We start from the raw sequence: 15,348 nt of genomic DNA, 5'->3' as shown, positions 1-15,348 counted from the left end.
ACCTGTATGTTGCACCCAACCCCAAATGACACTTTACAGGTGTATGGCGCGAATTAAGCGTGCTCAAATTACAGGATGGTCCCATACATCTTAAGACTGATAGTGTGTTCAGACATTGCTCAGCACTAATGTATGTCTGACCATATATACCTGGAAGAAAGGGATTGAGTGTTTATGGTCATAGGGAAACAAATCCATCTATGGAGGTAGAGAACGTCTGAAGAAATGGGAAAAAGTAGGGTACACTTTTAGGGTTAACTGAAGAGGGAAACAAACTAGTGCTAGATAGCCTCTTGTTTTATTTCCTGTTCTCACTGGGCGGGGAAAAAGGGTTTTCCTGTTGCTAAACTGTATTTAATTGAGAGTGCTATGATCTTTCTTATGCTACAGAACTGGACTGACAACTGTAGGCATTCTCATTGTAAACCTAGTACATTTTCTTCATGGAAAACAAAAATGCTTTTAAAAAGGTAGTTCATTTGTAGAGGAGGCGCCTAAGATGATGCCTTCTTCGTAACTTCTGTGCCTTATAAAGAGCTTTAATAACTTAAGCAAAGTACTGAAAACAGAGTAGCAGTAGGACCTTCTCAAAGTCTGGGTAGAATTCAATTTGTTCAACAGCCAATTTGACTAGTTAATCAAAGTCAAAACAATTCTGTAGGCTACATAAAGTAGTACAAACCAATTAGCACATATGTAGCTGAAGTGAGCAATAAACCCTCCCTTCAATCACGGCTGACGGAGGTGTCAGATACTCAGAAGGAACTAACTTTATAAAAACGTCCTAGCTATGCCTTTCGGCTGCAGCTCACCGGATATCCTGATACGTGAAAATACTTTGTCAAGAAAAAAAAAAAGCATACAACTCTCTCCTTAACAGATCACTCTTCAGAATGATTAATTTAGAACAAAGATAAAAGAATCAGATTTAATTAGGAAAAAAAAAATAGGACTCCTACATGAGAAGTAAAGATAAACCGTCAAACTTTTCAGCAGAAGTTTGTTTGTTCATTTTGGGCCAGGGCATTTTACAAAGTATCTCGGTATGTGTCTGAAGGTCCATATACATGAAACAACGGAACGAAGCATGTTGAAAATATTCAATGAGTGATATTTCATACCCAGATACACTTATCAGAAACATGGAAGCACTAGATTGTTTCATAACAGGGCACACCATAATGCATACATGAAAAAGTCCTCTACATCTACCCATGCCACTATGTTTTCTGGTCACATGTGCTGTCATTGCTACGGTCAATTTGGCAGCAGGGTGTTTTATGATAGTAATGGTTATCAAAGGGGGTCCCTTTGCAAATAAACGTTACCGAATATTTGAGGGACAACTTAAGCTCCTTGCTTAATGGCACAAATTGGTAAATATTTCTCCCACCAAAGGTAAAATGAGGCATGACCAATATATAATTAGTGGTTATTAGGTCAAAAGAAAAGCAACAGACTTGGGTTGCAAATCAAGAATATATTTTAAAACAGACCCACCTTTCCGTATAGTTAGCTAGGGCGTGGTTAACATATACTGAATGCACATGCCTGCTTTGTACCATAGCTCAATCTGTAGCACCTCACACAAATAAGTTACAAAACCCATAAATAAATTATATGAACCTGCTTACCTATTCAGCTCATGAACCATGGAGGTCTCTCTGTGACCTCTCATAACCATCTGCTGTTCTTTCAGTTGTTTAGCAACCTGCAGAGAAAAAGATTTATTTAGAACCATACACACAACAGTTTCGAGAGTCCCATTTATTTTTATTTAATAAAAAGCTTTTATTTTTTGTTGTTGTTGTAATACTTCATTCGATATATACATCATAAAAGAATTCAAACATAAACCACACATATCTAAAATATATTAGATTCATTTCATGATTTAAAAAGATAAAAGGATATTTACATATAAAACACAGTTATATAAAAAGTCATATAGGTCATATGCAGTAGTGGGTTTAAGTGTCAAGTTGGGTGCCACGGTCTAGCTTTTGACAGTTTTTAGCAGCCTTGTTCGTATGAACCATGCATTTGATAGATACTTAGCAATCCCTCATACGACAAACAGATGTAGTATCTGATGAGAGAATACGCAGAGCAATCCTAAAATCTCTCACTCCCAACTCTCTACACACAGGTTTTAACCATCTTGTTCTGGGTTTTTTATATGCTATACAAGCGAACAAGAATGGGGTAGAGATTCGCTCATACATGGGCACCCAGGGCAGGTATGAGAATGGGTCCTCAATCCTTTCCATCCCTCCATGAATTTATTCAGAGGAAGTACTCTGTATCTCATTTTCATGAAGAGCGACCTATCTCTTGGGATTTGGATGAAATCTAGGAAGGGTTCAAACTTCTTAGTGGGTTTGTGTTCCAAAAATTTTGTAGTTAGAGTCCCCCACTTTGTGCTTTTTAATTCCTCCGCCTGAACTCATTCCAATAGATTTTTTAATAATTTGCTTATGGGGAGGGGATTGGGAGATCCAAAATTCTCCCAAACCTAGATCCAAAACCAACTGCTTTAGTTCGTTTAGCCAGTGGATCTTATTTGAACTATTCAAGATAATCAACTCATCCAACACCAGGGCATAGTTTTCCAGTTCTGGCGTCCTTCGCAGGCGCACCCAGAACAGCAAAGGACGGAGGCACACTACGTCTGCAATTGAGTGTCTATAAAAGGGGTTTAAGAGGAGTAGAGGGCAGAAGGGCAACCATATCCCTCAAACTTATTCTCCGCTCTTACCAGGTCCGTGGTGTTTTCACATCCCCACAGCTCCGAGCCATAGATAGCAGAGGCCAAGGCCTTGCCATCATAGACTGCCAGAGCTGGGGCTACCGGTCTGCTGATGGACAAGCGCCGATTTCTCAGGATTGCTCCAGAAGCTCTAAAAAGCTTTTATCTAATTAATAGGCCCTGTAGGACACTGGGAAGCACACTAAGAAGCAGGACACTGAGAAGCACACTGTAAGAAGCCTTCATGAAATGCACGAGATACAAGACAGTCTTGGAGGAACAGTTTCTCAACAATGTCAACCAAAAATGAGAAGTTACTTACCTGTATGCCTAGTTTTTCTTCGGAGAAATCTCTATTGAAGTTAGAAGCACTACCTGTATAACCGAATCAATTTTCTTCACAAAAGTCAATTTTAAAACAAGCATTTACAATGCAATAGGTCTCGCATTAGGAAAAAGTGTGAGCTATTGGTATTGTAAATTACACATTTTTAAAAAATATGTTTTGGCTTTGAAAATATATAAATTAATAGCATTGTTATTCACAAAGCCAATAGCTTACACTTTCCTAATGCGAGTCCTATTTGCTATGGCAATGCTTGTTGGTAGCAAGCAAGGGCCGTGCTGTTGTGGTGCTGAGTGATGATGTGGTGGGGCTGAGGGATGATGTGGCTGGGCTGAGGGATGATGTGGCTGGGCTGAGGGATGATGTGGCTGGGCTGAGGGATGATGTGGCTGGGCTGAGGGATGATGTGGCTGGCTGAGGGATGATGTGGTGGGCTGAGGGATGATGTGGCTGGGTGAGGGATGATGTGGGTAGGCTGAGGGATGATGTGGGTAGGCTGAGGGATGATGTGGTTGGGCTGAGGGATGATGTGGTTGGGCTGAGGGATGATGTGGTTGGGCTGAGGGATGATGTGGTTGTGCCCACGAGTGATGTGGGGTGCCCCGAGTGAAAGCTCACGGAAAGCTGTCAAAACAAACCGGCCCAATGCAAAGTGTCATGTGTCGCTGTGATATATTTAGAATGGCTGCGCTCTAAGGCAGTGTAAAGAAAGCACAGCGTAGAGTTGGCGTGGAGGCTGTGGGCAGGCATCATTGGGCAGAGGCCGGGCCAGAGGCGGGGTGCCTTGCTGGGATCATTGTAAGTTGGGGATGGGGAAAGTGTCTTTTCTTGTGGGTAGTTTTGTTTAGTGGTGTTTGGGATAGTGTGTGTATTAATGTCCCAATTCGTGCTGCACAATGTGGCCCATTCCGTCCTGGCAGGATTGAGGTACAGTGTTTCTATTACCTGAAGTTATGTGCCTTTGACTTGAAGTACGGGCAGTCTGTCGTCTTTGGTATTTGGTTTATAGAGTTTGTGGAGGCAAGCGGCACTGTGCCTTTAACTGGGGGGGCAGTATGTGTGGCATATTTGTAAATGACAGCAAACGAAGACGAAGACGAAGTTCCACTGTTTGTGGTGCTTTGAAGGTGTGAAGGTAGGACAGCCTACGATGATATGAAAGAAATACGTGAGAGACAGCGGTCAGAGAGTCAGGGAGAAAGACTTGGTACCAAGGGACTGGGAGAGCTCAAATAGACAGAAAAAGGAACAAGCTCTTGGCATTGCAGTGGAGAGGGAGCTGGAGCACATTCCTTTGAAGTCTGAGGCTGGGGAGCGGCAGCCTTTTAAGTCGGATGCCGAAGCACAGACAAATGGTGGTGTGTGACGTGGCTGGCGTTGTGCACGCGCCGGTCTCACATGAACTGTGTCTAATCCGTCACTTTGGTAGACTTTTCTTTTCCCCTTACTATAATCTTGCCAGCAATGCGCAAGCGCATTGGCTGAGGCGAGACCTAAATAGCATATTTGTGGTAGGGAACTGCAGTCTTACTTTCCAAATTATGTAAAACATTTTTTTTTAATAAGCTTATTTAAAATGCCAGTATTTATGCATGTAATAATACAGGTTTACTAGCGCAAAACAGGTGACGGGAATAACTTCTCACCACCCTTTTATAAAATACAATGTAAGAAAGCAGGGGAAGGTAGCTAGATGGGGTACATCCTATAGAGGCTGAAAATAACACACAGCTCCTTTAAGGGAGCACACTGCACCTGCCTGGTCAGTTGCTCCAGTTCGTTTTGCACATTTCACCTGTCTTCTCACACTAAACTGAATGTCTGCTACTCCTGGCACAAAGGACAATAAAGAACAAACTTTGGCAAAACCAAGAAAGTTCCTTTATGAACTATTGCCTTTGCAAATCCTCTTTTGCCAATGCTGCGCAGCAACAGACAAAGACCTAAAATTGAAACAAAGATGCAATGAGGGGACCATATCATTCTGTATGCACCTACCGGCATAATGGCTGTTGCGCATGCGTGCGTCACCATGCGTGCACACTAGCGCAATGACCGAGGTACAATTTGCTTTTTCTAAATTAACAATTCATGATTGCAGATGCCACTTGGATTGGTTATTTTTTAAAAGACTAATGGAAATGGCGATCAAAACACTTTTTGGATTAGATGCAAGATCATAAAAAAATAAAATAAAAATTCAAGGACAGCAGGGGAGAGCGGTTTGAGCGGGTGGACGCAGCAGAAGAGAGAGGGCAATAAAAACACAAGCACTCTTATGGGGTGCCTCCATGAAAAGATAAACCGTGAGAATTGGAAGGATGCAAGTCTGCCAATAAAAAGAATGGTAAAGAGGCAATATGCCCCGCAGGAGATACAAACAAGAAGAGTAAAGCAAGGCATTGAATAATAATAATAATAAACAAGCAACTTTCTGAGTGATGCAGCCAACCAATGGACATGCTGTAAAACTCACTAAATTGTAGGTCTTCAAGAGGCTTTTGCCTACACACAGCTAAAAGATGTTAGGCGAAATTAAATTGAAATCCAAGCCAGATTAGACAAATGGCTGTAAAAGAATAGAGTAACGACCACAGGCCACAACCAAATTCTAGGATGCCTTAAACGGATGGTCAATGAATGCAATGACTGGGGGGAGACGGAAGAAACGAACAATTTAAGCTTGGATCAGGAGGAGGTTCCAGAAATGGATTTAGCATCTTACAAGGTTCATGCCTCCTATGTCAGACAAGATCTGTAGCGAAGTGCGGTTTAGCAAGCAGAGGAACAGAGGATGTTATGAGACTGGATGATAAAGCCAATAACTCAGAAGAGTTCAGTGAAGGCTGTGCGGGCGAAACAGAAGATTCCTTTTGAGAGGGCACGATCTCAATGATATAACTAAAGAACTGCCAGCTTTTGTAAATCTGCACAGACTGGTTACAGACAGACGTTTAAGGTTTGCTGCATGATATTCTTGATTGAGCTCTCATTTCTCTGTGGAACAGGCACAGGGCTCCTCTGAACCTACACTGGCTACATACAGTCTATCCGGATCAATTATTTTACCACCTACAAAGCTATTTGGGTGGCTCGAAAATAGCTCTCCCAGTACGCAAACCTATAATTTGCAATGCTTTATCCTTGCAAGCTTATAATAATTTTAAGAAGCCATATTATTTTACCGATCTAAGGGGGGGGCCGCATGGCATTCCTGTAGTTCCACCGAAGTCCTGAAGGCTCACTTAGACTGATCACAAATTCAATTATGGGAAATAGATAAGGCATCTTTCCTTTTTTTACAGGATAAGACTTGGATTTGGGGTACTTTATAGCATAGATTTTTAAGAGTTGTCTGAGACTGCGTAGCTAATGGCAATCACCAGTTTTTGGCTGAATTATAATATCCAGGGGCGAGGGGGGCAAAAAGAGTTGCTCTGTGGGCCATAAAAGTAATTGACTCTGCCACCCTGTAGACATACACTTTCTTGTACGCTTTACTGATTATGGTTTGCATGCACTTGGTTTCCTTTTCTCCAGTGCTCCAGTTCTTTTTTGGGACGTGTCGTAGGTTGGTAAGGTATTTGGGAGTTTATGGAATGCATGCTGCTATGGTGGGCTGAAGGCAGCAACTCAGTAATCACTAATGACCTATAAACACTGCTATTACTCTGGCAGGTGCCGGCAGATGCATTCAGGCGGCTAACATGGAAAGGTGTGGACCAGGGCCAAATCAAATGAGTATTAGTTTTAGCTTGTTTATATTGGCACAGAATAAACTGAATTGTGCTTCAGAACACCTGTTAACCCAGGGATCTCATGGAAATGCTATGGCTCTGGGCCACACTAAGATTAATCCTTACTCCATGCGCACAGAGGATTTCAATATAAAAGCCTGGATAGTTTATCGTGTTCGGGTCAGCATAGGACTCAGATCTGAGGTACATTACATTATTATCCCTCGATTCATAAAGCAAATACACCCAGAGGCAGACACCTGGTATCAAGAATATCTCTCCCGAGGGGAAAAAAAAGACACTCAAGGGATGGTACAAGTATCACCTTCACATAATTACCTGTTTTTACTGTCTTAACACACACAGAAACTGCATTTTACAATGTGTTTTCTTTTTTCACTAACTTTATGTATGCTCTTGGCTCTTCTACTCTCCTAAAATGAGTAGGAGTGTTGGGTGGGGGAAGACATATTTAGGGGTAGTGGGTTTACTGTGGTTCCAGAGGCATGCAAAGGTCAGGGCAACCTTTAGCAGAAGGCAAGTGCATGTTTTGTATACTACATGCGGCTCTGCAGTGCAGCTCCTAGAGTGCCCCTACCCCTAGATCCAACACCAGGAAAGACATCTTCAAAAGTGATATCAGCTACACACTGCAGACGGTAGGCACATGATAAAAGACGATGAACCCTTAAAAGTTGTGCGGCACCCCAAGACACGTGCAGAGCAGGTGTGGACTGAAAATGGAAATAACCATGCAAAAACATTTTTGGCTGGTTTTATAACAAGAGTATACCAAGTGTAATGGATGGCCTTACTCAGACAAAATCAATGTTCATATTTTTCTCAGATTTCATTCATAGCCCAAAATGTAAGGAGTGTAGTACTACGAGCCATCAAATGAGCTTCAGCGCCTCACATGAGGCATGAAAAGCTATATAAATACAATTGCAAATAAAATAGAAAGCATAAGGGAGTGTCATGTGGTCTAGAAGGTATATCGGCAGACAAAGGAAAATTGAAGTGAGTGGCAAACATTTCACTATGAACTTGGGAGTGCAATTAACTCACTAAGTGCTATATGGACTAGTTGGCCAAACTGTTTAGTCTCCTAAAACGTAATTTAAAAACATGTTCCATTGAAACGCAACTGGATATTAAACTAAATTGCGATTTAGTCAAGTCAAGTCAAAGGATTTATATAGCGCACTACATACCCGTAGGGTTTCAAGGCGCTTAGGAAGGGGAGGAGAATTACTTGTCAAAAATCCACGTTTTAAGTTGCTTTCTGAATGCTAGGTGGTTCTGGGTAAGGCGAAGGTAAGCGGGGAGAGAGTTCCAAGTTTTAGCAGCCAGGTATGAAAAGGATCTACCTCCCATGGTGGTCTTGTTGATGCGAGGTACAGTGGCGAGGGCTTGGCTGGAGGAACGTAGATGGCGGGAGGGGGTGTAGAAGGACAGTCGTGAGTTGAGGCATTCTGGACCGATGTCGTAGAGTGATTTGTGTGCGTGGGTAAGCAGTCGGAAAGTGATCATCTTATTGACGGGTAGCCAGTGGAGGTCTTTAAGGTGACCAGAGATGTGATCGTTGCGTGGGATGTCTAATATGAGTCTGGCTGAGGAGTTTTGGATTCGTTGGAGTTTCTTCTGGAGTTTTGCGGTAATACCTGCGTAGAGGGTGTTACCGTAGTCCAGTCGGCTCGTGACCAGAGCGTGGGTGACTGTTTTCCTTGTATCGGAGGGGATCCAGCGAAATGTTTTTCTGAGCATGCGAAGAATGTTGAAGCAGGAAGAGGATACGGCGTTGACTTGTCTGTTCATTGAGAGTGAAGAATCCAGGATGACGCCTAGGTTCCGTGCGTGGTCTGTTGGGATGGGTGCTTTTCCGAGGGCTTCCGGCCACCAGGAGTCGTCCCATGCAGAGGGGGATGTACCTAAGATGAGGACTTCTGTTTTATCTGAGTTTAGTTTCAGACGGCTTTGTTTCATCCATTCGGCAACTTCTTTCATTCCTTCGTGTAGGTTGGTTTTGGCGGTGCTGGGGTCATTGGTGAGGGAGAGGATCAGTTGAGTGTCATCCGCGTACGAGATGATGTTGAGGTTGTGATGGCGTGCGATGGCCGCGAGGGGGCTCATGTATACGTTGAATAGGGTGGGACTGAGTGATGAACCTTGTGGAACGCCGCAGATGACTTCAGAGGCCTTGGATTTGAATGGTGGAAGGCGGACTCTCTGGGTTCTTCCGGTGAGGAACGAGGTGATCCATTCAAGTGCTTTTCCTTGGATTCCGATGTTTCTGAGGCGCTGTAGAAGGGTGCTGTGGCAGACTGTGTCGAAGGCTGCGGAGAGGTCGAGGAGGATGAGGGCGACTGTGTCTCCATTGTCCAGTAGAGTTCGAATGTCGTCTGTTGCTGCGATGAGGGCGGTCTCAGTGCTGTGTTTTGCTCGGAAGCCAGATTGTGAGGGGTCGAGGGATTTGTTGGTTTCGAGGAAGGCGGCGAGCTGGTTGTTGACAGCTTTCTCGAAGACTTTGGCCGGGAATGGGAGAAGCGAGATGGGGCGATAATTTTTGAGTTCGGTGGGGTCCGCTGTGGGTTTTTTCAGAAGGGCGGTGAGTTCAGCGTGTTTCCAGTCTTCCGGGAAGGTGGCGGAGTTGAAGGAGCAGTTGATGACGTCTCGGAGGTGCGGTGCTATGACGGAGTCTGCTTTGTTGAAGATGTGGTGAGGACATGGGTCTGTGGGGGATCCTGAGTGGATGGAATTCATCAGGCGGATGGTGTCCTCAGTGGAGATTGGGTTCCAGTCGTTAAGGGTGTTCACGGGGGGAAGATGATCAGCAAATGGTAGGGTGGGTTGGTTTCCGGGTTGGTTGTCAAAGCTGTTGTGGATGTCTGCAATCTTGTTGTGGAAAAATGAGGCTAGGGAGTCGCAGAGGGTTTGAGAGGGGGTGATGTCGTTGGAGTTGGCCGAGGGATTGGAAAATTCCTTGACGATGTTGAAAAGTTCCTTGCTGTTGTGGGCGTTGTCGTCAAGTCGATCCTTGAATGCTGTTTTCTTGGCTTTTCGGATTAGTTTATGGTGAGTGCGGGTGGCGTTTTTGAAGGCGTCCTTGGTGCTGGTGGTTGGGTCTTTTTTCCAGGCCTTTTCAAGGGAGCGGCAGAGTTTCTTGGACTTCTTGAGATCATCGTTGAACCATGAGGCCTTCTTGCTGCCAGGTTTGTTTTGACGTTTTTTCAGTGGTGCTAAGGTGTCAGCGGTGTTGGATAACCATAGGGTGAGGTTGGCGGCGGCTTCGTTAGCGTTAGAAGAGAGGGCTGGGGTGTTTTGAAGGAGCGATGCGGAGATTTGGTCCGTGGTGATTTTGTTCCAGTTCCTTTGTAGGGTAGGTTGGAGGTGGATGCTGGGTTTTGGTTTGTTGTAGGTGAAGTGAACGCAGCTGTGGTCAGTCCAGAGGAGGTCCGTAGTGTGGTTGAAGGAGACATGGTTGCTGGATGTGAAGATGGGGTCGAGTGTGTGACCTGCGATGTGGGTGGGGGAAGTGACTAGTTGTTTAAGTCCGAGGTTGGCGAGGTTGTCCACGAGGGTGGCGGTGTTGCGGTCGTTGATCCTTTCGAGGTGAAAGTTGAGGTCTCCCAGAAGGATGTAGTCTTTGGAGGGGAGCGCGTGTGGGGTGATGAAGTCCGTGATGTCTTCACTGAATTTTGCGCGGGGTCCTGGTGGTCTGTAGAGGAGGGTGCCTCTGAGTGTGGTTTTGGGGTCGATGTGGATCTGGAAGTGAAGGTGTTCGGAGTTGGCGAGGTTGGCGTCCGAGCTGGTTGATATGCGGATTGATTTCTTATGGACGATAGCGATTCCTCCTCCTGTGTGGCCGGTACGGTCCTTGCGTGTGATCTTATAGTCTTCAGGGATGGCAATGGTGATGTCTGGTGCGGAGGAAGCATTCATCCATGTTTCCGTTAGGAAGGCGACGTCTGGAGAGATGGGGTCCAGTAGGTTCCATAGGTCAATGGCGTGCCTGTGCACCGAGCGGGTGTTGAGGAGGATGCATTGTAGTTGGTTGGGGTCGGGAATCTGTGGTGTGGTCGTAGCGGAGATGTTGATGGTGCCGCTGAATTTGCAGGAGAAGCAGGAGAAAGGTCCATGGGTTTGGCCAGGGGCGGCTTGGACGCAGGTGGGAGCGCGACCGGGGTTAAGGGCTAGGAGGGTTGCGGTATCGTAGGTAATGCGGGGGGGCAGGGAGGGACGGGGGCCAGGGGGACTGGCGCTGGGCGCGGTCCAGTCGCGGACGGGCGTAGACGGGCTTACCTTTGGCGCACCTTCGGCGCGGATTGGGCGCGGTCGCTGCGCGTGAACGCTGCGCGCGGGAAGAACTGTCATATATGGATAGTGGAGGGGGAGGGGCGAGGGCGGCTCGGCTGGGAGGCGGGGCGGGCTCGGGTCAACACGAAGCACAACAACAACAGCTACAAAATGGATGGGGGAGTCGAGCAGGGCGCTGGGGGGTATCGCGCTATTACTTTGGCAAGAAAAACAATGGTGCAAGCAGGCGAGGTGAACTCAATGCGGTTAAAGGCACAGTTAAATAATGCAGCTCAGTTCTATGAAACCGGCAGGCAAGCGAGGTTGAAACAATTAATGAAATGGCAGTGCAAACAAATATGCTAGCGAGGTTACAACAATTAATTAAATGGCAGAAGCAGCGTGGGTCAACGATACCGCTACACGGTGGAGAAGCAGAGGAGCGACCACTCGGGGCAGAAGCACAGAGGGATCACAGCGCTTCTGGTACAGGAAGCGCTGTAAATAGATAGTGGGAGGGCGGCTCGGCTGGGAGGCGGGGCGGGCTCGGGTCAACACGAAGCACAACAACAACAGCTACAAAATGGAGGGGGGAGTCGAGCAGGGCGCTGGGGGGTATCGCGCTATTACTTTGGCAAGAAAAACAATGGTGCAAGCAGGCGAGGTGAACTCAATGCGGTTAAAGGCACAGTTAAATAATGCAGCTCAGTTCTATGAAACCGGCAGGCAAGCGAGGTTGAAACAATTAATGAAATGGCAGTGCAAACAAATATGCTAGCGAGGTTACAACAATTAATTAAATGGCAGAAGCAGCGTGGGTCAACGATACCGCTACACGGTGGAGAAGCAGAGGAGCGACCACTCGGGGCAGAAGCACAGAGGGATCACAGCGCTTCTGGTACAGGAAGCGCTGTAAATAGATAGTGGGAGGGCGGCTCGGCTGGGAGGCGGGGCGGGCTCGGGTCAACACGAAGCACAACAACAACAGCTACAAAATGGAGGGGGGAGTCGAGAAGGGCGCTGGGGGGTATCGCGCTATTACTTTGGCAAGAAAAACAATGGTGCAAGCAGGCGAGGTGAACTCAATGCGGTTAAAGGCACAGTTAAATAATGCAGCTCAGTTCTATGAAACCGGCAGGCAAGCGAGGTTGAAACAATTAATGAAATGGCAGTGCAAACAAATATGCTAGCGAGGTTACAACAATTAATTAAATGGCAGAAGCAGCGTGGGTCAACGATACCGCTACACGGTGGAGAAGCAGAGGAGCGACCACTGCATCATAAACCCACAGCCAGAATGTTACAATTGTGAACATTTGAGCTTCAAGAAAAGTCTTATCACCATGACAAAAAATTTAGCGGTTACAAACCAGCTTCCTCACTTACATCTTTAGCAGAGGATCCAGACACTTCAATCCAGGTCTTTGAAAAGAATGCACATGAGCCCAGCATGAACACGATATAAATTGCAGCATGAACCGGATCTTCTAGTACAGAACCAAACGACTCCGGTGGAGAGAGGTAGTAACACAGCCCACCAACCGGGTAAGCTCGAGCAGGACCGCCAGTCGAGGTATCCTAAGAAAAAAATAGTGAACGGTAAAGAAACAAATATTCCTTACACATAACAAATCCCAAGAAAAGAAACAGGTTCTTCATGTAAAACTTATGAATGTCTTTAAACAGAAAATTTTGTTGATTTCCCTTATTTACTTTTTAATCAATATAAACAGATGCTCTTTGTTGACAGTTTTGAAGCATGTGCCATTTTCCTGGGATGTTTATCGCCTCAGTACCTCTAAATTTCAGCCCTTTCGAATATGTACTGAAAGTAAATGGCTTACCCCAGGTCAGGGAGAGGGATGGGGAGATAAATTGCGTAGAACTAGAAATGATATCCCCTCTGCCCATAATGTAATAAAGGTCACCAAAACATACACGGTTGAACAAGAGTAAGATACAGGAGTATTGTAACTGTTGAATCCTCTACGCACATCATTTATTATGCATCAGCACAATTCCTATTCCCTTATATAGATTATGAAAAAAATCGCAGCAGAATACTTACAGACCAAGTACCTAGGAGATTAACCAGTAGGTTGCCACTAAAGCGAGCAGACAACATCTGAGATATCACATACAAATTGGATACCAAGGCAGATTGGAGGATGATGGGAATGTTTGAGGTATAGAAAAGCTTGATAGGATAGGTGTTGTACTGTCCACGATAACGTGCCGATTTGATTGGAAGGTCAACTCTGAAACCCTGCATATAACAAAAGAGAGACAGAGTAAACATGCAATAGAACTTAGAATGACAATATACTTAACACAGAAGATTCAATGAGAACTGTTATTTTCTCGCTTTCAGCAATCTATGCTGGTTACTGGAAAAAGGGTGCTGCAACCAAAACGGATCACCCCACTCCTCCCATGTCAAATAGTCATTTACAAACTCTTTAACCTCAATGTGTTCAGTTTCTGCGAACATTAGGATATTCATCATGCCTTTCAACATTAAAGAGGAGGAGCTCAAGAATGTACTTAACGGGTTGAAGAAGTTCCTTTACTGTTGTAAGGGACGCTTTAAAATTTGTTTCACCCTGAAGTTGTCGTCAAGTTAAAAAGCTTAGCACGCTGAGAAGTTTAAGATTTTATAAAACTTGACCCACAGAAAATTCTTGTAAAGGTTTTTGATAAAATACTTTCCTGAAAAAGCTTAAAGAAGAAATCTGCTTAAAATTGATTTTTAAGTATTTCATCTCCACAGAGATGGCAGACAAAATGGGTACCAGTCCAAAGACAGATGCGGACTCAAAACTGCAATACAGATTACAAGCGGTCTTACATGTGATTTACAACATATACATAATGATGCCTTGGTTGGAAGAATGAAAGACAAATATCCTAAATTCTTAATTTTAAGCTCAAAACACAATTTTCAGTTGGAGACCATTTTATTTTCCATATATTGAATATATGAAGGAGGCCATAAAAACAATAAACTACATTTGCAGCAATAGGAAAAAGCCTACAAGATGTGGACCAGAGAACACATTTACTGTGTAAATATATAGTGGACGATGTATAAGGATGGTTACGTAAACTCACCTGAAAGTATATTACAACAGCAAAGACAAAGATGGTGGCAATCAAATTCATCAGGTTGGGAAGGTTCTGTCGGTAGAAGGCCTCACGGAGAGCTCTGATTTTGTCAGTGCGAGTTGCCAAAAGGTGGAACAAAGCAATAATGGCACCTTCAAACTCAGTACCTGAAACGGCAGTGTAACAAATATAGGAATCACTATAGGAATGTTAGAAAGACCACGTATCCTCTGCAGGCAGACCAACATTGGCAGAAAAGTATACGAAAAAAATATCATGTACGAAGAAAATATCATGTTAGGATATGAATACACCAGGAACTTAAATATGGTAAATGCGCTTTATGGAACTGGATCAGAATCCAGCAACACAGTACTTAGGTACCAATATTATTGCTCCGCTAAACCCTTTTTTCTATGCAGTTCCTATAGCGTGGTCTCAGGTGTCCACCAGCATGGATCTGTTTTTATCAAATACTGTTCAAAGAGTGATCCATACCTGTCTTGAGTTGAAGGGAGAGTTTATGTCCTCTGAACAATTAAGACAGAGCACAGGCGGAGTCTATGTAATTAAGTGTATATAGAGCACTCTGCTTGTAAGGATGCAAACTATGGAGGTCTGTAATTCTAAGAAAACAACCTTTTTTGCAACATATCTATTTTTGAGTATAAGGTGAAGTACCAAAAATAATGCAGGGACACAAAAATGACAGCAGGTTAAAAAAAAAACAATTTAAGCCAGACTTCCTTTTACCTCGGCCAGTGTTCACAGTGGTGGGGCTGAAAGCTTTCCAGACAATTGTCTCACAGATGTTTGTAGCAATGAAGAGAGAGATACCAGATCCCAAGCCATAGCCCTTTTGTAAAAGTTCATCCAGAAGAAGAACTATAAGACCAGCGACAAAAAGCTACAAGAAAGAAATGAAGAACCATGTTAACACAGGGTATTACTCTTACTTAAATTTGTTGCTGTCAATTTACCTGTATAAGTATTTGATCTCATTTTCGCAATTGCATAGCTTAGAAAGGTTTTGACCTATTTACACTGTACATGCATGGCTTTTTTCATAAGAAAGAGTGAGGTTTCAACAAAGAATACAAATAAAACGTCTAGGA

General features: G+C 44.4%; 1 protein-coding gene across 1 annotated transcript in view; it reads right to left on the bottom strand.

The window, feature by feature from the left end:
* Positions 1-1,612: 1,612 nt before the first annotated feature.
* SEC61A1 (SEC61 translocon subunit alpha 1) overlaps positions 1,613-15,348 on the bottom strand; it is a 32,611-nt gene continuing 18,875 nt past the window's right edge. Inside the window, exons 7-11 of the mRNA XM_086939287.1 lie at positions 14,987-15,140; positions 14,240-14,400; positions 13,197-13,394; positions 12,515-12,706; positions 1,613-1,711 (exon numbers count right to left, since the gene is read on the bottom strand). Coding sequence (XP_086795413.1) covers positions 1,631-1,711; positions 12,515-12,706; positions 13,197-13,394; positions 14,240-14,400; positions 14,987-15,140 — 786 coding nt within the window. The 3' untranslated portion in view covers positions 1,613-1,630. The remainder of the gene's footprint in view (positions 1,712-12,514; positions 12,707-13,196; positions 13,395-14,239; positions 14,401-14,986; positions 15,141-15,348) is intronic.

The sequence above is a fragment of the Lissotriton vulgaris genome, chromosome 9 (genome assembly GCF_964263255.1).
Source record: "Lissotriton vulgaris chromosome 9, aLisVul1.2, whole genome shotgun sequence".
In the NCBI taxonomy this organism is placed as follows: Eukaryota; Metazoa; Chordata; class Amphibia; order Caudata; family Salamandridae; genus Lissotriton; species Lissotriton vulgaris.
The sequence above is the reverse complement of the archived record's forward strand: the minus strand, read 5'-3'. Positions and strand labels throughout refer to the sequence as shown.